This window comes from Carcharhinus amblyrhynchos, chromosome 34 (genome assembly GCF_965287045.1).
Source record: "Carcharhinus amblyrhynchos chromosome 34, sCarAmb.v2.hapA, whole genome shotgun sequence".
NCBI lineage: Eukaryota > Metazoa > Chordata > Chondrichthyes > Carcharhiniformes > Carcharhinidae > Carcharhinus > Carcharhinus amblyrhynchos.
The window spans coordinates 5,637,277-5,662,050 of NC_137357.1; the positions used below are offsets into that span (position 1 = coordinate 5,637,277).

Consider the following 24,774-nt stretch of genomic DNA (forward strand, 5'->3'; position numbering starts at 1 on the left):
GCAGTATGCAAAGGTAACCTCCTCTTCAGTTTGGATCTAAGAGGTTGAAAAGAAACATGTAGAGCTTTGTATGGTGTGGTAGGGCGGTTGGTGCCTATCTCTGTTGCCCAGCAATGTCATCATCCAGCACCTTCCATCTGCATCGTGGCAGACTTGAATCCCTACTGTGTAGAAGGAGGCCATTCAGATCATCGAGTCTGCAAGACCACAATCCCACTCAGGAACTATCCCCCTAACCCCATGCATTTACCCTAGCTAGTTCCTCTGACTCTAAAGGGCAATTTTTGCACACCCAATCCAACTAACCTGCACATCTTTGCATGGTGGGACAAAATCGGAGCACCCAGAGCAAGCCCGTGCAGACACGGGGAGAATGTGCAAACTTCACACAGACAGTGACTCGAGCCGGGAATCGAACCAGGGCCCCTAGTGCTAGGAGGCAGCAGTGCTAACCATTGTGCTACCCATAGCAGAAAGGCACCATCTATTATCTGAATGTGTTCCTGACGTCAGAAATGGGAATCAACAGATTGGGCTTTCACTTGGTGGGATTGAGCAGGTTTGGTCCCTTTGGAATTCTGTCCAAAAGGATTAAATGGGAAAGAATTTAGTTTGTCAGAATTCTTCAGAAGGGCAGTGAGTCAATGGGAAGGGGTCTAACCTGTGCGAGTTGGGATTAGCACTGCTGCCTCACGGCACCAGGGACCTGGGCTCGATTCCCAGCTTGGGTCACTGTCTGTGCAGAGTCTGCACGTTCTTCCCCGCCGTGTCTGCGTGGGTTTCCTCTGGGTGCTCCGATTTCTTCCCACAGTCCGAAGGATGTGCTGGTTAGGCGCATTGGCCGTGCTAAATTCTCCTTCAGAGTACCTGAACAGGGGCCGGAGTGTGGCGACTAGGGGATTTTCACAGTAATTTCATTGTGGTGATGATGTAAGCCTACTTGTGACATTAATAAATTTGCTTAAAAGTAGGTAGAAATGGGAAGGGAGTTTGTTCAGTTAAGATTTAACATAGTGCGTGTGAATGGGAAGGATTTAGTATTTGTACAAGTTTTATAATGAGGGGAGGGATGGGAGGAGGAAGAGGGAATAGTTTTGTCCATTGGACGCCTATTCAAAGGAATCTGGAATTTTGTGATCCGGTTAATTGAGAGACATCTGCAGGTATTATCATCGCGTACAATGAGCTACCTCTTCCTTGTGATGTGTTGTGGAGCCAAGTGTCTGTGTTCTTTACCCAGTGTGTTACTGTGCTGATGGTAAGAGAAATACAAATGTTAATCCTGAATGTGTAGGAGAGTAACCGTGAAGTATACTTTGCTGGCAGTGTGAGTGGAGTGCAGAACATGAGTCCCTTCCACCCCACAATGCTCTTTATTTGGCAGAAATGTTCATTTCCTTCAACATTGAACCTTTAATAAAAGCGAAGAAATGAAAACTATGTTGAGAAAGTGATGGGTGGAAGCACTCAGCAGGATCTGAGAGAGAGAGAGAGACAAAGTTAGTTTCAGATCAATGACCTTTCATCAGAATCTCTATAACATTCCAGTGCCAGCTCTTTTATGTCTTTCTCCAGCATTTAGTGTCCCATGCCTTCCACCCTTTCACAGATCCTTACGTTCTCCCTCCCTCCACCACCGACGCTCAGTAGCAGCAGTGTGTACCATCTACAAGGTGCCCTTCAGCAACTCATCCTGAGACAGCACCTTCCAAACCCACGACCACTTGCATCTAGAAGGACAAGGGTAGCAGACATGTGGGAAACACCACCATCTGCAAGTTCCCCTCCAAGCCCCTCACCATCCTGACTTGGAAATTTATCAGCCGTTCCTTCACTGTCGCTGGGTCAAAATCCTGGAATTCCGTCCCTAACGGCATTATGGGTCAACCCACAGCACATGGACTGCAGCGATTCAAGATGGTGGCTCACCACCACCTTCTCAAGGGGCAACTTGAGATGGGCAATAAATGCTGGCCAGCCAGTGACAGCCATGTCCCACAAATGATTAAAAACAAAATCTGTCCCCAGTGGCCTTTCCCCCATCCCTGTACTTGCTTAAGATATGTTCTGTCTCGCACTTAGCCCAGTTTCGCTGACAGGTCATCAAGCTGAAATATTAACTCTTTCTCCCTCCACAGATGCTGCCTGACCTGCTGGGTATTTAATTTGGGTTTCCAGCATCCACAGTAATGTGGACCAGTTCTGCTGTGCCTCATCTCATCGCCACCCCCCCAATTACGGTGTCCTGAGAATTAGGCAGCAACAGCACCTGAGAGACTGATTGCATAACGTTTGTGTCTCGAAAAGAACAGAATCTTGAAACAGCGTCCCCTTACACAGGATTTAACTCGCTGCTTCCCACTGGCTATTAATTTACTAAAGAGAGATTGTGCAGTTTCAGAAGTAAAAGGTTTCACTACTGATGTTGATCTAATCAATACTTGTGCACCATCCCTTTGAGCTACTGTCTTCAAGGTGAATGGATCAGTGCTCCTTTCATGTTTTATGCACATGGTGCTTCAGAGCTTGCCCTGGGGATGGTTTGAGTATTTGAGCACCCAGTAGTGCCAGAACTCATTAAACTCCCAGTGCAGACTCCATCAAATCAGTCAGGCTGTCTAATCAAGAGGAAACTGAATCGAAAATCTCCTTGAGAGAGAGCCCGTCGAATAAAACTGAAGACTTGAATTTATTTAGCACCTTTCATTGCCTCAGAATCTCCCGATGTGTCTTTCAGCTAAAGAGTACTTCTGAAACATGACCACTGTTGTCACATGGGAAGTGAGGCGTGCAGTTAATGCCAAGCAAGCTCCGACAAACAGCAGTGGGATTCTGATGAGATAATCTGATTTACTGATGTAAACTGATTCTGTCTCTCTCTCTCCCTCTCTCTTTCATTGTTGCCACAATGATTTGTGTTTTTCTGAACTTTCTTCTGTTCTTCCTCCCTATCTGCAAATGTTCCATCTTACACACCCATCCTGCTCCCTGTCACTTCATTGTGTTCAAATTCTGGTTCATTGCACCATCTGTTCCTCCAATAATTCTTCCTTAGAACCTCAACATTTTGGCATCCAACCCTTATTACAGTCTTAATGCCTTTAACTCCTTAGTTTGCCAGCACTGACTCACTTTCCTTCTATTTTTCTCTCTCACCTATCACAGCAAGGTGATTTTAGTTTTATTCATTCATGGGACATGGGCATCGCTGGCTGGGCCAGCATTTATGACCCATTCCTAGTTACCATTGAAGGGCAGTTGAGAGTCAGCCACATTGCTGTGGCTCTGGAGTCACATGTAGGCCAGACCATGTAAGGATGGCAGATTTCTTTCCCTGAAAGACATTACTGAACCAGATGGGTCTTTCCGACAATGGATGATGGTTTCATGGTCATCAGTAGATTCTTAATTCCAGATATTTTTTATTGAATTCAATTTCCAACACCTGCCATGGGGGGATTCAAACCCCGGTCCCCAGAGCACTTGCTGTGTTACTGGATTAATCATCTAACAATAATACCACCAGGCCATCACCTCCCCTAGATTGGCAAAAGAACCAGTGATGACCAAGGAAAACCATTCTTCCACAGACCTGGAGTGCAGTGCCTGAGAGTATGATGAAGGCAGGTTCAATTATTGCTGTGATAAGAGAATTGGATTACTATCCAAAGAGAAAAGAGCTACGGGACAAGGGGAGGGGTGTAGAGCTAGCATGGACATGATGGGCCAAAAGGTTCCTTTGTTGGAACCATTCTATGATTTGAACATGGGTATCTTAGCCAGTCAGTGACTTTGTATTGCAAAAGCCCCATTAACAATTGTCCAATCTCTTTCAATGGTTAAAAAGTAGAAATATTTTGCATTTGTATGGCAGCTGTAACATGGAAAAATGTCCACAGGTTGACTCAGGAATGTAAATTGGACCAACCCCACGGATAAATGACTAACCATTTGAGCAAGATGCTTGGATCTTTTGGGCCAGTGGGCTGACGAATGGCAGATGCAGTTTAATTTAGATAAATGCATGGTGATGCATTTTTGTAGGTTGAATCCGGGCAGGACTTACTCAGTTAATGGCAGGGTGTTGGAGAGAGTTATAGAACAGAGAGATCTAGGGGTACAGGTTCATAACTCCCTGAAAGTGGAGTAACAGGTGGACAGAGTGGTGAAGAAGGCATTCAGCATGCTTGGTTTCACTGGTTAGAACATTGAATACAGGAGTTGGGACTTCTTGTTGAAGTTGTACAAGACATTGGTAAGGCCACACTTGGAAGATTGTGTACGGTTCTGGTCACCCTAATGTAGAAATGATGTATTAAACTAGAAAGAGTGGAGAAAAGATTTACTGGAAGCTACCAGGTCTTGATGGTTTGAGTTATAAGGAGAGGCTAGATAGTCTGGGACTTTTTTCTCTCGTGTCTGCACGAGTTTCCTCTGGGTGCTCCGGTTTCCTCCCACAGTCTGTGAGACATGTTGGTTAGGTCCTAAATTCTCCCTCAGTGTCACCTGAACAGGTACCGGAGTGTAGTGACTAGGGGATTTTCAGAGTAATTTCATTGTAGTGTTAATGTAAGCCTATTTGTAACACTAATAAATAAAGTTTAATAAATAAATAGGGGCATAGATCAGCTCGAGAGTCAATAGCTTTTCCCAAAGGTAGGGGAGTCTAAAACTATAGGGCATAGGTTTAAGGTGAGAGGGGAGAGATACAAAAGGGTCTTGAGGGTCAGTTTATTAACACACAGGGTAGTGAGTGCCTGGAATGAGCTGCCAGAGGCAATAGAAGAGGCGGTACAATTTTATCTTCTAAAAAGCATTTAGACAGTTAGCATGAGTAAAGTGGGTATAGAGGGATATGGGCCAAACGTGGGCAGTTTGGACTAGCTTAGTGGTCTTAAAAAAAAGGCATGGACAAGTTGGGCTAAAGAGTCTGTTTCCATGCTGTCAACCTCTGTGACTCCGTAAAATAGGAGGGAGTTGAAGAGGCTGAAAGTGCACAGGGATGATTCTAGATCTCAGGACCTGAGGCAGCTGCTGCGCTGTTGCCTGTTGTTGGATAAAGAAGCTTGAGAATGGACAAGAGGCCAGAACTGAAGAAACAGAATGTTTGGAGAGCTGGTGATGGTTCGGGAGAATACAGAATTCACAAATCCCACCAAGTGTCAGTTCTGGGTGCTTGTTGAATGTAAGTAGTTGGTGTACCAGCTTTTCCTCAGTTTGTTAGGTGAAGAATTGCAGAACATTTCACGCAGTCCCTTTCTTGAGCAGCATTCTACTTGGCCACATTTCCAAAACAAAGTGCCGGGCACTTTTTTTCTCCATATTGAGAAGGTGTACCATGTTTTAATAGTTGCAAAGAGGGAGCAGAATGTGATTCTGATAGCAGGAAGCTTGGGGTTTAAGAAGTTTGCGTTTTCAGTGTGAGGAAATCTACTCAATAAGATTTCAGAGCTCTGAAAGTTCAGAGCTCCTTGTGCAGGAATCACAAGGAGTTGGTTTGCAGGTGCAGCAGGTAATGAAGAAGGCAAATGGAATTTTGTCCTTCATTGCTAGAGGGATGGAGTTTAAAACAAGGAGGTGATGTTGCAGCTGTACAAGGTGTTGGTGAGGCCATACCTGGAATACTGTGTATAGTTTTGGTCTCCTTACTTGAGAAAGGATATACTGGCACTGGAGGGGGTGCAGAGGAGATTCACGAGGTTGATTCCAGAGTTGAGAGGGTTGGCTTGTGAGGAGATACTGAGTAGACTGGGGCTATACTCATTGGAATTCAGAAGAATGAGGGGTGATCTTACAGAGACATATAAGATTGTGAAGGGAACAGATGAGATAGAGGCAGGGAAGTTGTTTCCACTGGCAGGTGAAACTAGAACTAGAGGGCATTGCCTCAAAATAAGGGGAAGCAGCTTTAGGACTGTGTTGAGAAGGAACTTCTTCACACAAAGGGTTGTGAATCTGTGGAATTCCCTGCCCAGTGAAGCAGTTGAGGCAACCTCATTGAATGTTTTTAAGGCAAGGAGATAAATTTTTGAACAGTAAAAGAATTAAGGATTATGGTGAGTGGGTGGGTAAGTGGAGCTGAGTCCACAAAAAGATCAGCCATGATCTTATTGAATGGTGGAGCAGGCTCGAGGGGCCAGATGGCCTACTCCTGCTCCTAGTTCTTATTTTCTTAAGTCTGGAGACAAATGAATGGATTTTGAGTGGGTGTAGGATTCAATCATTCCTCCGCATAGATCGTGAGCGATTTTAAAGAAATGATTTATTGGGAAATTAACATAACAGAAAAGAAAGAGGATTACTTACGAGGGAGAGAGAGGAAAAGTTAGGGACTGACTTCGCAAGCAGATCCAAAAACCTTGCAGCATTCGACTGAACAATAACTAAAAAATCAAATAGCTGTTATTGACAATGAGAGTTCGGTTATCTTTTGTTATTAAAATACGAGGTACAAGCATTCTCTAGCTTTCAAAGACAATCCACAGTTGTGTGACCAAGAAAGCTTCTGTTTATCCAAAACTTTGCTTGCCTTGTACCCTCGAATGTAGTCAATTTCTAAACTCAAAACCCAGAAATCCAAGCTGTGTGTGGGTAAGAATAGGCCAGGTCCAAATTTCAACATCAAGATTTCCACAGTGTTGTGGGATATGGGGGCAGTAAGAAGTCTCACAGCACCAGGTTCAAGTCCAACAAGGATCATGAGCTTTCGGAGCACTGCTCCTTTCTCAGGTGAGTGGAGTGGAGAGTGGCATAAATAGACCGAGGCGCAATTGCAAGATAATGATTGGGTAGTCCTCAGTCCAATGCCTACATCTCCACATCAGGGTGGACAACCAGTTGAGAGAAGGAGTGTTAAGAGGAATTGCCATGTCTTCACTGGGGAACTGACTGGATAGCCCACTTGAGATTGGGAGCTCATTGCAGGAAGTGGAGGCATGTGTCTCGGATCAGTGAGTTAAGTAATTAAATGAGTGTGTACTGTTGACCCCTCGGTGATGTGTCTCTGGTTCTGTGCCACAGGTCGAAGGAGCTGATCAAGAATGCCATCTTGGAGAATGACTTCATGAAGAATTTGGAGATGTCTCAGATCCAGGAGATTGTGGATTGCATGTACCCAGTGGAGTACACCCAGGACAGCTACGTTATTGAAGAGGGAGATGTGGGCTCGATGGTCTACGTAATGGAAGGTAGGAACGCAATGTCTTAAAGTTGAAGCCAGTTGGCTCAGTTCTTTCCAATTGCTGGGAGCTGAAAAATGTACCACTAAGATCATAAGAAATTTGATTTGATTTATTATTGGCTCGTATACTGGGATACAGTGAAAAGTATTGTTTGATTTATTATTGTCACATGTATTGGGATACAGTGAAAAGTATTGTTTCACCTGCTGTACAGACAGAACGTACCGTTCATAGAATACATAGGGGAGAAGGAAAGGAGAGGGTGCAGCAAGCAGTGTTACCAATTGGGTGCAGAGAAAAATCAGCTTACTACATGCTAGGTCCATTCAAAAGTCTGATGGCAGCAGGGAAGAAGCTGTTCTTGAGTCGCTTGGCATGTGTTCTCAGACTTTTGTATCTTTGGCAGAGAGAATATCTGGGGTGTATGGGGGTCCTTAATTTGGGATGTGGAATGCACTGCCTGCTATGATAGTGGAGTCGGACCCTTCAGGAACTTTCAAGCGGTTATTGGATAGGCACATGGAGCACACGATAGCCTAATCTTGCTTTCTCCCCATAACCTTTGATCCATATAATCATAGAGTCATAGAGGTTTACAGCGTGGAAACAGGCCCTTTGGCCCAACTTGTCCATGCCACCCTTATTTTTAAAACCCCAAAGCTAATCCTAATTGCCTGCATTTGGCCCATATCCCTCTATACCCACCTTTCCCATGTAACTGTCTAAATGCTTTTTAAAAGACAAAATTGTACCCGCATTCCCATTCGCCCCAAGTGCTAGATCCAGCCACCTCTTGAATACATTGAATGTTTTGGTATCAACTACTTCCTGTGGTAATGAATTCCACAGACTCACCACTTTTTGGGTGAACAAATGTCTCCTCACCGCTGTCCCAAATGCTCTACCCTGAATCCTCAGACTGTGACCCCCAGTTCTGGACTCCCCCACCATCGGGAACATCCTCCCTGCATCTACCCTGTCTAGTCCTGTTAGAATTTTGTAAGTCTCTATGAGATCCCCCCTCATTTGTCCAAACTCCAGCAAAAACAATCCCAACCCAGTCAATCTCCCCTCATACATCAGTCCCGCCATCCCCATTTCCCGTTGCCCACCTTGCTACTTCTAACCTGAAAAACTGATCTGTCAAACACCATTTTTCTTTCATAAATTTGTGTATGCCACCTAAACATATGATGATTTTTCTTGGTGCTCTATTCTCACTTCTGAATAGATTCTAGCATTTTCCCTCCTCCTGCTCTGAAGCTAACTGGCCTGTCACTCCTGTTATCTATCTCCTTCCTTGAACAGAAGGGGTTACGTGTATTACCTTCCAATCACAAGGAATTTCCTCAAGTCCAAGGAATATCAAAACCAGTGCATCTACCAACTCTAGAGACACCACTTCTGAATCCCCAGAACATTGGCCATCATGTGCATGGGATTGTCGGCTTTTAGCCCCATTAATTTCTCCAGTACTGTTTCTTTGCGAATAAAAATATCCTTAAGTTCCTCATTTTCAAAAGACCCTTGTTTCCCCACAACATCCAAAATGATTTCTTGGCTTCTACACTGAAGACTGATCCAAACCCAATGTCTTTGTCACTTTCTTATTCTATTGGGCTGCAGGGTGGCACAGTGGTTAACACTGCTGCCTCACAGGCCCCGGGACCCAGGTTTGATTCACGGCTTGGGTCACAGAGTTTGCACATTCTTCTCATGTCTGTGTGGGTTTCCTCCGGGTGCTCCAGTTCCCTCCCACAATCCAAAAGGCGTGGTGGTTAGGTGCGTTGGCCGTACTAAATTCTCCCTCAGTCTACCTGAACCAGCACCAGAGTGTGGCAACTAAGGGATTTTTCACAATAACTTCATTGCAGTGTTAATGTAAGCCTTTAAACTTAAACTTTTACTTGAGAACGTATACTCGCCCTGAAAGAGGTGCAGAGGTGACTCACTGGGTTGATTCTGGAGTTGAGGGGGTTGGCTTATGAGGAGAGACTGAGTAGACTGGGGCTATACTCATTGGAATTCAGAAGAATGAGGGGAGATCTTATGGAAACATATAAGATTATGAAGGGAATAGATAAGACAGAAGCAGGGAAGTTATTCCCACTGGCAGGTGAACTAGAACTAGGAAGCATGGCCTCAAAATAAGGGGGAAGCAGATTTAGGACTGAGTTGAGGAGGAACTTCTTCACTCAAGGGTTTTGAATCTGTGGAATTCCCAGCCCAGTGAAGCAGTTGAGGCTACCTCATTGAATGTTTTTAAGGCAAGGATAGATAAATTTTTGAACAGTAAAGCAATTAAGGGTGAGTAGGTGGGTAAGTGGAGTTGAGTTCATGACAAGATCAGCCATGATTGAATGGCAGAGCAGGCTCAAGAGGCCAGATGGCCTACTTCTGCTCCTAGTTCTTATATTCTTAGGTTTTGCCTTGAAGTGACCCTTGTTTACTCTCATTAATCCTCTTTTTGCAGCTTTTGCATCCTGTTTTTGAGGCTTTGAGCTAGTTTCCTCTCATATTCTCTCATTGTACCAATTTCTTGGCCATTCTTTGCTGAATTTTAGAGTCATCACAGTCCTTGGATGTTTAGCAATATTTTCCTTTAGTCTAATGCAGTCTTTAGCTTCTCTTGGTCAGCGAAGCTCAGGCCACTTTTCCTGTGGGAGTTTTTACTTCGTGCGTGCTTGTTGCGCATTACAAATTAAACCTTTAAATGTTTTCCACTGCTTATCTGCAGCCATATCTTTTTAATCAAGCCTCAGTAGGACTGATCAAAGCTGAGGAGATTGTTGTGTGCAACACTTCACCAACTCCATTCAATTCAATTGAAAGATCGTGTCTGGTTCAATGCAGACTGCAGCATGCTGTGAAAAATACATAAGGGTTATTGACATTTATGGGTTATGCCAGTTCTGGTTGGGGATCTCTTATTGCAAGCACTCTAACCAATGTATAGATGTTGTTCGGACTGCGTTAACATGCTGTAAGCCACTTTGTCTATAAACTTGTATTGGGGCAAAAGAACATTGCAGGCCAGGGTTCAGTTCTTTTGGGCATCTCCAACAATGAGGCAGCCATAAAGAATGTGTTTTCTTTTGCATTCACTGTCTGAAGATGAAAATCAATGGAAAAACTCGCATTAATATTGCGCCTTTCGCAACTAAAACTGCACACAATATTCGCCTCGCCAGGACCCTGTATAATTGCAGCAACATATCCCTGCTCCTGTAATCGAAACCTCTCACCAATGAAGGCCACAATTTGCCTTCTTTACCGCCTGCTGCACCTGCATGCTTACCTTCAGCAACTGGTGCACAAGGACGCCCAGGTCCTGCTGCAAACTCCCCTCTCCCAATTTACAGCCAGACGTCTCAAATTCAGTCAATGAAGTATTTTTTGAAGTGTAGTCACTGTTGTAATGTAGAGCGGCACGATGGCTCAGTGGTTAGCACTGCTGTCTCACAGCACCAGGGACCCAGGTTCAATTCCGGCCTCAGGTCACTGATGTGTGAAGTTTGTACGTTCTATCCATTGTCTGCATGGGTTTCCTCCGTGTGCTCCAGTTTCCTCCCACACTCCAGTGTATCCCAGAACATTGTGGAGGCTAGGGAGGAAACTGTGGGCCCCCAGCAGAGATATTTGAATCATTGTTAGTCACAAGTAAGGTGCCTGAAGATTGGAGGGTGGCAAATATTGTGCCTTTGATTAAAAAGGGCTGCAGGGAAAAGCCTGGGAACGACAGGCCAGTGAGCCTCACATCGGTAGTGGGTAAGTTGTTAGGAGGTATTTTGAGAGACAGGATCGACTGGCATTTGGAGACACAAGGACTGATTGGGACAGTCAGCATGGCTTTCTGAGTGAAAAATAATGTCTTACAAATTTGATGGAGTTTTTTGAAGCGGTAACCAAGAAGGTAGATGAGGGCAGTGCAACTGATGCTGTCCACATGGACTATAGTAAGGCCTTTGACAAGGTACCGCATGGTACGTTGTTGTATAAGGTTAAATCTCACAGGATTCAGGGTGAGATAGATAAAAGGATACAAAATTGGCTTGATGTCAAGCCAGAGGGTGGTTGTAGAGGGTTGTTTTTCAAACTGGAAACCTGTAACCAGCGGTGTGCCTCAGCTATGTCCACTATTATTTGTCATATTAATGATTTGGATGAGAATATAGGAGGCCTGGTTAGTAAGCTTGCAGATGACACCAAGGTTGGTGACATAGTGGACAGTGAAGAAGATTATCTGGATTGCAACAGCATCTTGATCAATTGAGCCAGTGGGCTGACTAATTGCAGGCGGGGTTTTATTTAGGTAAATGTGAGGTCGATCGAACCAGGGCAGGACTTAATCAGTTAATGGTAGAGTATTGGGAGAGTTACAAAGAGATCTAGGGGTACAGGTTCATAGTTCCTTGAAAGTGGAGCCAGAGGTGGACAGGTTGGTGAAGAAGGCATTTGGCGTGCCTGGTTTCATCGGTCAGAACATAGAATACCGGAGTTGGGATGTCTTGTTGAAGTTGTACAAGACATTGGTAAGACCACACTTGGAATACTGTGTACAGTTCTGGTCATCCTATTATAGAAGGGATATCATTAAACTAGAAATGTTTGACTTCTAGGATGCTACCAGGTCTTGATGGTTTGCGTTATAAGGAGAGGCTGGATAGACTGGGACTTTTTTCTCTGGAGCACAGAAGGCTGAGGGGTGATCTTATAGAGGTCTATGAAATAATGAGGGGCACGGATCAGCGAGATAGTCAATATCTTTTCCCAAAGGTAGGGGAGTCTAAAACTAGAGGGTATAGGTTTCAGGTGTAAAGGGTGGGTGATACACTCTATCCGATTACCATCCAGGTAACAGTGACTCTGAGTACCACTATGTGCCAGGAAGCTGTGTTACGACATCAGGTGCATGGAAACACCATCCCCTGCAAGTTCCCCCCCACCAAACTTGGACATGTGTCGCTGTTCCACCGCTATCATTGGGTAAAAATCCCGGACCTCCTTCCTCAACTTCATTTCTCATTAGCAGTTAGAGAGGGGAGAGATGCAAAACGGTCCAGAGGGGCAATTTTTTCACTCCGGGTGATGTGTGTCTGGAATGAGCTTCCAGAGGTAGTAATAGGGGTGGGGACAATTTTGTCTTTTAAAAAGCATTTAGACAGTTTCATGATTAAGCTGGGTATAGAGGGATATGGGCAATTGGCACTACTTTAGGTATTTAAAAAAAAAGATGGCACAGACAAGTTGGGCCAAAGGGCCTGTTTCCATGCTATAAACCTCTCTGACTCCAAAGCTGGGCACATTAGGTGGATTCAGCCATACCAAATTGACCCTAGTGTCAGGGGATTAGCAGGGTAAATTTGTGGGATTATGGGGTTAGGACCTGGATGGGATTATGGTCAGTGCAGACCCAAATGGCCCCTTTCTCCATTGTAGGGATTCTATGATTATAGGAAAACACTGGAGCCAGTTTGTGCACAGAAAGGTCCCACAAACAGCAATGTGATGATGATCAGTTTTTTTTTATGGTGTTGATTGAGGGACATAGATCAGCCAGGATCCCTGGTCTTCCAGACAGTAACATGGGATTGTTCACATCTACCCAAGAGGCAGATGAGGCCTTGGTTTAACATTAGTGTGAAAGCTGGCATTGCTCCCAGAAAGTTTCATTGATGTGCCCAGCTGGATTGTTGCACTTAAATCCTCGAATGGGATTAGAACCAGGAGACCTTGTGATTCTGAGGCAAGAGTACCACCAATTGAGCAAGTTTGCATTTAGGTGGCACAGTGATCGGCACTGCTGCTCCACAGTGCCAGGGACCTGTGTTCCCGGTCTGTGTCACTGTCCACATGGAATCTGTATGTTCTCCTCCATGTCTGCGTGGGTTTCCTCGCACAGTCTGAAAGATGTACAGGTTAGGTTGATTGGCCATGCTAAATTGCTTCTTAGTGTCGGGGGATTAGGGTACGTACATATGGTCACAAGATCAGGTAGAAGTGCTCCACTCATCCTGGTTGAGCACCTTCAACACTGGTTCAGGTGAAGTCATTCATTGACCCTGGGCTAGGTAGCTGGAGACAGTGCACACAGAATTGAAATACGCAATCCTTTCAGCAGCTCTGTGCAAACTCTTCACACTTGGCAGGCTGAAAGCTGCTGCATGTGTTGGTTTGGAGAAGTGTCACTTTTATTTTGGAAGCGTGTATCCAGCCTACGTGAGCAGTACTGGGTTCATAGAGAAATAAATCACTCGAAATGCTGACCTACTCTTTTGTCAAGGCAGCCAGAGAGTTCTGAGTGAAGAAGTCTTCTCGTAGGTGCACAGAGAGCTGACATCCCTCGCCATACCCTTGATCATTTCTAGACATTTTAGTTGACAGCTAAGATGTGATGAAGGTTTTGTGTGTCTCTGTTTTTGCTTTGTGTGTTAACCCTTGGAAGTTACCTTTATGGTGACACAGTGGTTAGCACTGCTGCCTCACAACGCCAGGGACTCGGGTTCAATTCCCAGCCTCGGTTCACTGTGCGGAGTCTGCACATTCTCCCCGTGTCTTTCCTCTGTGTGGAAGGCGTGGGTTTCCTCCAGGTGCTCCGGTTTCATAGAATCCTGTAGTGCAGGAGGAGGCCATTTGGCCCATCAGGTCTGCACTGACCACAATCCCAACCAAGCCCTATCACTGTAACCCCATGCATTTACCCTTGCTAAATTCCCCTGACATTAAGGGGCAATTTAGCATGGCCAATCCACCTAACCTGCACATTTTCAGACACTAAGGGGCAATTTAGCATGTTCAATCCACCCAACCTGCACGTTCTTGGATACTAAGGGGCAATTTAGCCTGGCCAAACCCCATAATTTACACAGCTTTGGACACTCAGCGACAGTTTAGTATGGCTGATCCTCCTAACCCGCATATCATTGGACACTAAGGAGCAATTTAGCATGGCCAATCCACCTAACCCATGCATATTTGGACTGTGAGAGGATACAGGAGCACCCGGAGGAAACCCGCGCAAACGTGGGGAAAAGGTGCAGACTCTGCACAGACAGTGACCCAAGCTGGGAGTCGAACCCGGGTCCCTGGCTTTGTGAGGCAGCAGTGCTAACCCACTGAGCCACCGTGCTGCCTCCCGTACTCCAAAGATGCGCAGGTTGGATGGATTGTCCATGCTAAATTACCCCTCAAGTAAATCAGTAGGGTAAACACGGAGGAGGGGATGGTGACGGGGATAGGACCTGGTGGGATTGTTGACGGTGGCAAGTTTGATGGGCCAAATGGCTGCCTTCTGCACAGTAGGGATTCTGTGCTGACCAGCAGCATTCTTATTCAGCAGAAAGAGTATAAAATTGCCTCTCTCAGGTTTTGTCCTTGTGTATAGGAGAGATGCATTATTTATATGGCCTCTGTGTGGAAGGCTGGGATGGTAAAGAGTCCAGTAGTAATGATGTTGTCATCTCCCCTTTCAAATACCTTGCCCTGCGCTATGAATAGCAAGTGCTGTGGTGAAATTACAGTGCCAGGGAATAGAAAGCTGAGCAAGGGAGCCATGGAGTAAGCAGTATTCGACCAAAGGAAGCCTTTGAGGGTGTTAGGACTCGAGTTCACATCACTGCAAGTAAGTAAGCAGTTCCAATCTGAGCCAGTAAGTGCAATTCAGCTCCAAAGCTGATGCCAAACAGGAGGAGGTGGGAATACGCTTGTTCAGTTTGCTCTGCTTCACAGGATTGTGAAAGACCTGTGTCACATTGTGTGGATAATTATTGCATTTTCTCTTAACTGGAGCTTAACTGACCTAAGGATTGGTTGTGTCTTATCGAATTGAGATTGATAACCTGTGAATTCTGAGCTGTTTGACGATTGAGTCACTTTGGAAGCAAAAACAAGAAGGCAGATTACTACCGAATTGGCTGGAAATTGGGAGAGGGGAGTGTGCAGTGGGGTCTGGGTGTCTTGTGGAATTTCAGGCAACTTCATTGCAGTGTTAATGTAAGCTTTACTTGACACTAATAAATAAACTTTAACTTTTAAACTTTATCCTTTCTTTGGAACGAGTTAGCACAAAACCAAAGATGCTTATGTGGTGCTAGATTTCCAGCCTTTTGACAATTCTGGAGAGTGATCCAGACAGATCCCTGTCTCCTTATTCTTAGCAGCAACTTCCAGAGAAAGCTCCATCCCCAAACAGTAGAATCTGAGAGAAAAAAAGTTTATTTCTTGCCAGATTCCTGTCTCCACTTCAGACAAAAATAAGAGAAAGCGACCTCACCCTGAAGAGTCCAACAAGCAGACTCCCTCGAGTTCTCTGTGAAAACCTAGCTGTACCCTGTCATATGACCTTACCTGCCAGTCAACCTAATCAAGCCCTACTCTGCAATATCCCAGGGGAATACACAAAATAACAAACTAGTTTAGATTCAAACAAGTACAGCTGCAATTAAGATTAATTATGCTGTTTCATTATCAGTACAGTGCTTCTGGATCCAGATTAAATGGCCCTGGTTACTTCGACCGGACCCTACACAAAAAGCATGGCTGAAAGGCATTTGTTAAAGGCATAGTATTATTACAATTCAAAGTCAGAATCCTTACTTCACCACTATCTGGAAATCCAGACCATTGTCATCCTATAAAAGGATCATGAATGGGAAAGGGTTTGCTCCTGTGGGATTTTATGCAATGGGAGTAAACGGGAGGGCATTTAGTTCTTTGATTCTGTGGACTGGGAGTGAACGAAATGGTGCAGTTCCAGATACGTAGGCCATACGTCGCAAGGATGGGGTGACCAAGTCAAACAGCATGTTCTTGCGGTTTGTAACAGGTCAGGTGCAGATCATACATGACCAGCCCATGCTTGCAAAACCTGTGGCTATCTCCATGGGGACACCTCTGCAGTTAACTTACTAAGCAGCATCCTTTCTTCTTGTCGTATAAATGTAGAGGTCTTTTTGGAATTTCGTATTCTTGTGTTTGCCCTGATGAGCACAAGACAAAAAAACTTTCTAACATGTCCCATTCAGCAATGTTCAATTTCTCAGTTGGTGACACTGGACTGCTCCAGTCACTGAGGCACCTCATTCCTTATCCCATGATGGGCTCAGATAGTGGACTTATGACCACTACTTTTCACATCTATCCGTGGAAAACCATCTATTTTGTTTCCCTTGCCTGCGTAGTATTTTATTGAGAGGACTATCCTCGGTGGTGTCGAGGATTTCTTTATTCACTTCATCCCTGGGACATCAACATCGCTGGCTGGGCTAGCATTTATTGCTCATTCCAAGTTGCCCTTGGAGGGCAGTTGCGAATCAACCACGTTGCTGTGGCACTGGAGTCACATGTAGGACCAGGGTAAGGATGACAGATTTCCCTCCCTGAAGGACATTAGTGAACCAGATGGAGTTTTCTGACAATCGACAACGGTTTCATGGTCGTCAGCAGATTCTTAATTCCAGATGTCTTTTATCAAATTCAAATTCACCGTCTGCCATGGCGGGATTCGAACCCAGGTTCCCCAGAACATGAGCTGAGTTTCTGGATTAATAGTCTAGCGATAATACCTCTGTGCCATCACATCCCCTACATCCTCCATTTATTAACTATCATTTTCTTGGCTCAGTTTTCATATGGTGTATGCTTACGAGCTTGGATCTCCTGAGTCACTTTGATCTCTATCTCTCTCTGAATTATGGATAAATGTACACAACAGGGACTTGTGGTTATTTTCCATACCCTTGCTTTCATTCCAATTTCTCCTGCAGCCAGACTGCGCAAAAATTTCTGCTCGGTTATAGGCGACCGAGCTTTGAGACAGAAATGAATGAATTCTCTTCCATTCCGTCACTGAATGATCCCACGAATTGTTCGTGACTCCCACCAACAACGGAGCTGAGATCAAGAGATCGTACTGTCACAGCAAAAACCCAACTCTTTCCAGCAGCGCCTGAAGGCCAGCCTTGTCTCTGCACCGAATCAGCGATGCTGGTTAGCTTTTTCTTGGAGATTACTGTAGATCTCTGTGGGCGCTACTTGCGCAGAATACGTGATCGCGTTGGCCCATCAACTGCACTTCTTTCGGTCAGCATGCGACTCCAGTGATTGCTTTATCAGAGTTTTCTCCAGATGTCCTGAAGAGATTGACTCCTTGCCGAGGTGCTCAGTAACCTCCATTACTCCGTCCAACTGATTATCACTCACATCTTGGCAGTCTGTCTTGGCAGGACCCTTTGGGTGGAAAGGGTGGGATGGGCAAGCCTGAGTGTGGCCTCACCCAATGTCCGGTGCTGTTCTTGCAGGACCAGGAGTGATACCTCTCACTAATGTTCCCTTTCTAGCCCTTTTGGCACAGGTTTATTTTTTATTTTGTTAGTGTCGCAAGTAGACTCAGATTAAGTTACTGTGAAAATCCCCTCATCACCACACTCAGCGCCTGTTATAAGACCGTAAGACTTAAGAGCAGAATTAGGCCGCTCAGCCCATCGAGTCCGTTCTGCGATTCAATCATGGCTGATATTTTTCTCATCCCCATTCTCCTGCCTTTTCCCCATGATCCCTGATCCCCTTATTAATCAAGAACGTATCTATCTCTGTCTTAAAGACACTTAATGACCCGGCCTCCACAGCCTTCTGCGGCAAAGAGTTCCACAGATTCACCACTCTCTGGCTGAAGAAATTCCTCCTCATTTCTGTTTTAAAGGATCGTCCATTTAGTTTGAGGTTGTGCCCTTGGTTCTAGTTTTTCTTACAAGTGGAAACATCCTCTCGATGTCCACTCTATCCAGGCTTCGCAGTATCCTGTAAGTTTCAAGAAGATCCTCCCCTCATCCTTCTAAACTCCATTGAGTATAGACCCAGAGTCCTCAGAGTTCTTCATATGGGTACACTGAGGGAGAATTTAGCGCCTAACCAGCATGTCTTTCAGACTGGGAGGAAACCAGAGCACCTGGAGGAAACCCACGTAGACATGGGGAGAATGTACAGACTCTGCGCAGTGATCCCAAGCTGGGACTCGAATCCAGTGGAGATTGGTGCTGCGATATTCTCTGTCTCAAATGCTCACTGAACACATGTGGGTGCTGATTCTCATCTTAAGAAGCAAAACACGTTTTGTAAATCGCCACCTCCCTGAAGAAAAGTAATCTGCTTTTCTGAATCCCACATTTGAAAAAAGCACAAACACTCAGATTGCATTTCTTACCTCTTGAATTCCTAGTATCCAATCGGCGCCTGAGCTTGTGATCCAAGCTCTGATCTAGGCAAGCCCATGCTATAATTGGCTTTCAGGGGATGCCTGAATCGGACTCTGTCTGTCTGTCTCTCTCTTTCTCTCTGGGGAAGGAGTCTCTCTCTCTGAAGAAGGACTCTCTTTCTGGTGGTATTCACTCAGCATTTTCTTTCCCACAATATATTTGGCAACAGAAAGCTTGCAGGGTCCAGATCTGACCCTCCTCCTCAGCCACAACTCCATTCCGCATATTCTTTGATGTAAACTGGCGTATTTAACTCCCCACAAAGTCTCGAATGCAACTCTCGATAAAGAGTAGGATTCATTTCTGAGCACACTTTATTGAGGAGATTACATATAAATCGGAGTTTGACATACAAATACTAACAAAGTAACATTGGTGCCACACAAGTGCCAGGCAATGAGTCAACCCCAACCAAGGGAAAATCGAACCGTTTCTCCATGACATTCATTGGCATTACTGTTCAACAGCATTACCGTCACTGAAATCCCCCATTATCTGCTCCCTGGGCTCCACCACCGACCAGAATCCAAGCTGGACCAGCTGGAAGAGCGGGTCAGAGACTGGGAGTCCTGCAATAATTTAGCATGGCCATTTTAGCACAACCAATAGCCTGACCTCTGCCTGAGGGCCATCAACATTTTGGAACCTCATCCAGCACTGTGAGCTCATCTACATCACAGAAACTGAAGAGAGGTTCAAGTTGGTGGCTTGCCACCAACTTTCCACAGGGCAATTCGGGATGGTCAAAAGATGGCCTTGACATCAAAACTCTCATCCCATGAATGAGTAAAAATAATAGAAAAAATTATACATATTCTGCATGATGATACAAGTTGGTGCTAAATGCTGTTATGTGTTTTGCCTGTCCAATACCCCCAAGTTCTCTTTCATGTGTTGCTGAAAAAAAGACATTTTGTTGAAATTTTTCATCTTGCACTCATCACAACAATCACATAAATACCAATTTCAGTTACTCTTGGGATAGTTCTGAACAGTACAAGATGTAAAACTTTGACCAATATGTTTTTTCAGTAAAACTCAAGAGCTGGACTACCAAATTAGTTCAACTTTTTAATGGTGATTTGGAACCTGTCGTCCCCACAGAGTCATGGTCAGATCATTTTTTTGGGAACACTTTTTCAGGAAGACTTTGAGTATATATGGTGGCGCAGTGGTTAACACTGCTGCTTCACAACATCAGGGACCTGGCTTCAATTCAGCCTTGGGCGACTGTAGAGTTTGCTTGTTCTCCCTGTCTCTGCATGGGTTTCCTTTGGGTGCTCTGGTTTCCTCCCACATTACAAAGATGTTTAGGTTGGGTGGATTGATCATGCTAAACTAACACTGCTGCTTCACAGCGCCAGGGACCTGGGTTTAATTCCGAGCTTGGGGTCGCAGTCTGTGTGGAGTCTGCAGGTTCTCCCTGTGTCTGCTTGGGTTTCTTCCAGGTGTTCCGGTTTCCCCTCTTAGTCAGGAAGACATGCTGGTTAGATACATTGGACATGCTAAATCCTCCCTCAGTGTACCCTTTCAGATGCTGGAGTGCATTTTTACAGTAACTTCATTGCAGTGTTAATGTAAGCCGACTTGTGACACTAATAAATAAACTTAACTTAACCCTTAGTATCCTATGATGTGTAGGTTGAGGCTACGGAATAGGGCCTGGGTAACATGCTCGGTGTAAGACTCGGCACAGAGTTGATGGGCCAAATGGCCTATTTCTGCACTGTAGGAATTCTCTAAGTGACCTTGTGGAATATCAGTGACACTCAAACTGTTTTACCTGGGTACCAATTAGGTGAGGAAGAAGACTCTATGGACCACCTATTCTATGCTATAGCTCATTAGCTTTCACTTGCCACTGCAAAAAAAATCAATACAATTAACGGGACTGATAAATATTTTGTTGTTTTTTCCCCTACTAAATGTAATACATTGCTGTACTTTGTATATAAGTTAATTATTAATTCATTATGAGTCTACGCATTTCCGTATCAGCATTAATATTAAACCTTTACTGGAAACATTCCAGTATGTGTAATGAAATCATCTTCGTCTGAGAAACTAATACTTATCTTCATTGATCAAACAAGATCAGCAGTGATCTTGTTGCTAAAACTACGTGTGAGAATGTGCTTTGATAATTCATGCAATGCACACAGGAGCCAGCCTGCTTGTGTGGCATCAGGGGTGGGTTAGCACTGCTGCCTCACAGCGTCAGGGACCCGGGTTCGATTCCCAGCTTGGGTCACTGTCTGCGTGGATTCTCCCCGTGTCTGCGTGGGTTTCCTCCAAGTGCTCCGGTTTCCTCCCACAGTCCGAAAGACGTGCTGGTTAGGTGTATTGAATCAAACAGGTGTCAGACTCTGGTGACTAGGGGAATTTCACACTAACTTCATTGCAGTGTTAACGTAAGCCTTAGTTGTGACAAATAAATAAACGTTAAATCTTTTTTTAAAAAAGGGATAAGGATGTGGATTCTGGCCCATTCCTTTGTCGTGCCTCAGCCTCAAGTGATGTGTTAATGACTTGCATACCAGGTCACCCTGGCAGGACCCTCTGGGACCATTAGAACCCCCATCAACAAGGACTCAGTCAGTGGCTGTCCCTTCACCTCATTGGACACAAATACTAGGAGAGGAGGAAAGGGAAGGGACAGGAGGGAGCACAGGGAAGCTGAAGGAGAGTGAAGGGAACACAGGAATTTGGAGCAGAAGGAGGCAAATTCAGCCCTTCGAGCCTGCTCCGTCATTCCATCAAATCATGGCTGATCCCTCCCTGGTCTCAGATCCACCTCCCTGGTCTCAGATCCACCTCCCCACCTGTTCCCCATCTCTCTTTTTATTAGAAATATATCTATCCCTTCTTGTAATTCCTGCAATATTTTATTCAAAATACATCTATTCTCCTTCGCAAATTTGATCGGGTCTTTTAAGAGACTTCTGGATGAGTACACGGGACTTAATAGGATTGAGGGTTATAGTTAAACCTAGTAGGTAGAGATATGAACGGCACAACTTGTGGGCCGAGGGACCTGTTTGTGCTGTAGTTTTTCTATGTGTTATGTTCTATGTAACCATTCAATGATTCCGACTCCCCCAAATTCCACAAATTCACCACCCACTGCGAGAAGTAGTTGCTCCTTATCTCAGTTTTAAATCTAACGCCTCTCAACCTATACCTGTGACCTCTTGTTCGAGATTACCCCACAAGGGCAATCGAGAACACGGTCCAAGTTCACTTTGTCAGTCGCTCTTAGTATTTTATACACCTCAATCAGATTCCCTCTCGTCCTTCTAAACTTCAGCGAGTACAACCCCAAACTGTTTAATCTCTCCTCGTATGTCAACCCTTTCATTCCTTCAAAGGGAAAAAGCAGGCCAGGAAGGGAGAGGAAGCATAGAAGAATTGTCCCGACTTGAAGCAAGTATGTGTACCTGAACAGCTGCTGGAGTGTGGTGACTAGGGGAATTTCACCGTGCCACCCTCCCACAGTCCAAAGATGTGCAAGTTAGCTTTCTTTAATGTGTATTAGTGTCACAAATCGGCTTACATTAACACTGCAATGAAGTTGCTTTGAAAATCCCCTAGTTGCCACACTCTGACACCTGTTCGGGTACGCTGGCCATGCTAAATTCTCCCTCAGTGTACCTGAACAGGCGCTGGAATGTGGCAACTAGGGGATTTTCACAGTAACTTCATCGCAGTGATAATGTCAGCCTACGTGCGACAATAATAAATGAAGCTTTGAACCGACGTTTAAATGTTACTTTGCCCTGTGTCTTCAGCCGCATTGCGCAGTATTCCCGCAGCGGGATAAGATAGATGAATGCAGAGTTGAAGTCACCAGTCTCCCCTCACTCAGCTCCTCAGTAAATTGACTCCAGCTCTTGTCTGCCGTTTGTCTGTGTCACTGACAATTAATTGGAGGCTGAAGGAGAAAGAATCACACAGTGTATGGCTCAAATTGGATCTGATGACAAATGAGGCGAATTTACTTTCCAGGGATCCCAGGCATTACAATCTGGGCTGCAGCACTGAAGAGCCTTGCAAGGATTTGACGCAGAGTGTTAGCTATACCTCGATTGCTTGCGTACTCACTCATGAGTCTCCTGAGTTCAAGACCCACATGAGCAATAAAAATAAAGCCAAGGGGGTGCTGCACTGTCAATGGTGCTGTCCTTCTTGGGTTGGGATGTTGTAAAAGCTCCCGTAGCACAATTTTGAAGAGGGGCAGGGAATTGCAAATTTAAATTTATATTTACATCACTTTTTTTAACAAAATTATTCTTGAGTCATAAAACACACTGCTGTTTATGGGATCTCGCTGTTCGCAAACTGGCATTTCCTATGTTACAACAGTGACTGTTTTTTAAAATTTCATTCATGGGACGTGGGCGTCGCTGGCTGGGCCAGCATTTATCGCCCATCCCTAGTTGCCTGAGGGCAGCTGAGAGTCAACCAGGTTGCTGTGGCTCTGGAATCACGTGCAGGCCAGACTGGGTAAGGATGGCAGATTTCCTTCCCTAAAGGACATTAGTGAACCTGATTGGCTTTTTCCGACAGTAGTTTCATGATCATCAGTAAACTCTTAAATCCAGATATTTTCTTTTTTTTGAATATTGAAATTGCCCCTTAGTGTAAGGGGGTTATGGGTGGTGCAGGCTTGAAGTTGAGACTTTGAAAATTTTTACGGGACATGGGTGTCACTGGCTGGGCCAGCATTTATTGCCCATCCCTCGTTGCCCAAGGGCACTTGAAAGTCAATCACATTGCTGTGGCTCTGGGAGTCACATGTAGTCATGATGTGGGTATGCCGGCGTTGGACTGGCGTAAACACAGTAAAAAGTCTGACAACACCAGGTTTTAGTCCAACCTATTTATTTGATAATATACTCACAAGCTTTCGAGGGGACTGCCTCTTCATCAGGTGAACTCTCCATTCACCTGATGAAGAGGCAGTCCCCTCGAAAGCTTGTGAGTATATTATCAAATAAATAGGTTGGACTAAAACCTGGTGTTGTCAGACTTTTTACTGTAGTCACATGTAGGCCAGACTGGGTAAGGGTGGCAGATTTCCTTCTGTAAAGGACATTAGTGAATCAGATGGGTTTTTCTGACATGGGTTTCATGGTCATCAGTAAACTCTTGAATCCATATATTTTCTTTTCATTGAATTCAAATTCCACCATCTGCCATGGCGGGTTTCAAACCCAGGTCCCCAGAGCATTAGCTGAGTTTCTGGATTAATAATCTCGCAATAACACCACGACACCATCGCCTCCCCAGTTTTAAAGGTGGACTTTGGGTCTCCTAAGAGATACTATATAAATGTACATCAATTTCAGTGCTGGAGATGGGCTGTGATAGTTGCTACTGATCCATTCGAGTGGATTCAAATTGTTGCTATATGAATTGTGAACACTCCAATTCATTAACACTCCATCTACCCCTGACTGGGTGGGAAGTGATGAAGAGACTGTAACCTAATTAAGCGGTTCAGATAACAGATTTTAACCTCAGACATGTTGGCAGGAGTGTATGACGCAAGGCTGGTTCCTGTGGCGTGAGTTGCGTTGGGACAACTGTGTCCATGAATGAATGAGTGATGCCTGTTTTACTGAAGTGCTTTAACATTGACCATTTACAGAGCTCGCGCGTGACCGATGGAGTTTTACCAACTCTTCTGGTTTCCTTTGAATCAACAGTACGCAAGGAGGCCTTTTGGCCCATCAAGCCTGCACAATCCCATCCAGATCCTATCCACATAATCCCAAGTATTTACCCTCCTCGTCCCTGTGACACTAAGGGTCAATTTAACATAGCCATCCACCTAACCCACCCATCTTTCGAGCGTGGGAGGAAACCCACACAGACACGGGGAGAACGTGAAGACCCCACGCAGACAGTGCCCCAAACCTGGAATCGAACCTGGGTCCTTGGCGCTGTGAGGCAGCAGTGCTAACCACTGTGCCACCGTGCCACTTTTAGCCTTTTTCTCTGCTTGATTTGATTGAGATCCTTGTTGTGAACTATTTGACCCATCGTGGCATTCAGAAAAGTATAGGATGATTAAAAAAAACTTAGTACCCATATTATCCCATCAAAGCCCATTTTCCTTGTTACTTCTGGAATGCATTGCCAGGAGGGTGGTGGAGGCGGGATGCCTCACCTCTGTTAAAACGTACCTGGATGAGCACTTGGCACATCATAACATTCAGGGCTATGGGCCAAGTGCTGGCAGATAGGATTAGATGGACAGGTCAGGGGCTTTAATGTGTTGTTGCAGGCTCGATGGGCTGAAGGGTCTCGTCTGCACTGTAATATTATGTGATTTATTT

At 45.0% G+C, this 24,774-nt stretch overlaps 1 protein-coding gene across 1 annotated transcript in view; it reads left to right on the top strand.

Annotated features, from left to right (window-relative positions):
- The window catches only part of LOC145361168 (cGMP-dependent protein kinase 1-like), a 99,513-nt gene that overhangs the window by 10,823 nt on the left and 63,916 nt on the right, over nt 1-24,774 (top strand). The window contains 1 exon segment of the mRNA XM_080216787.1: nt 7,021-7,187. Coding sequence (XP_080072913.1) covers nt 7,021-7,187 — 167 coding nt within the window.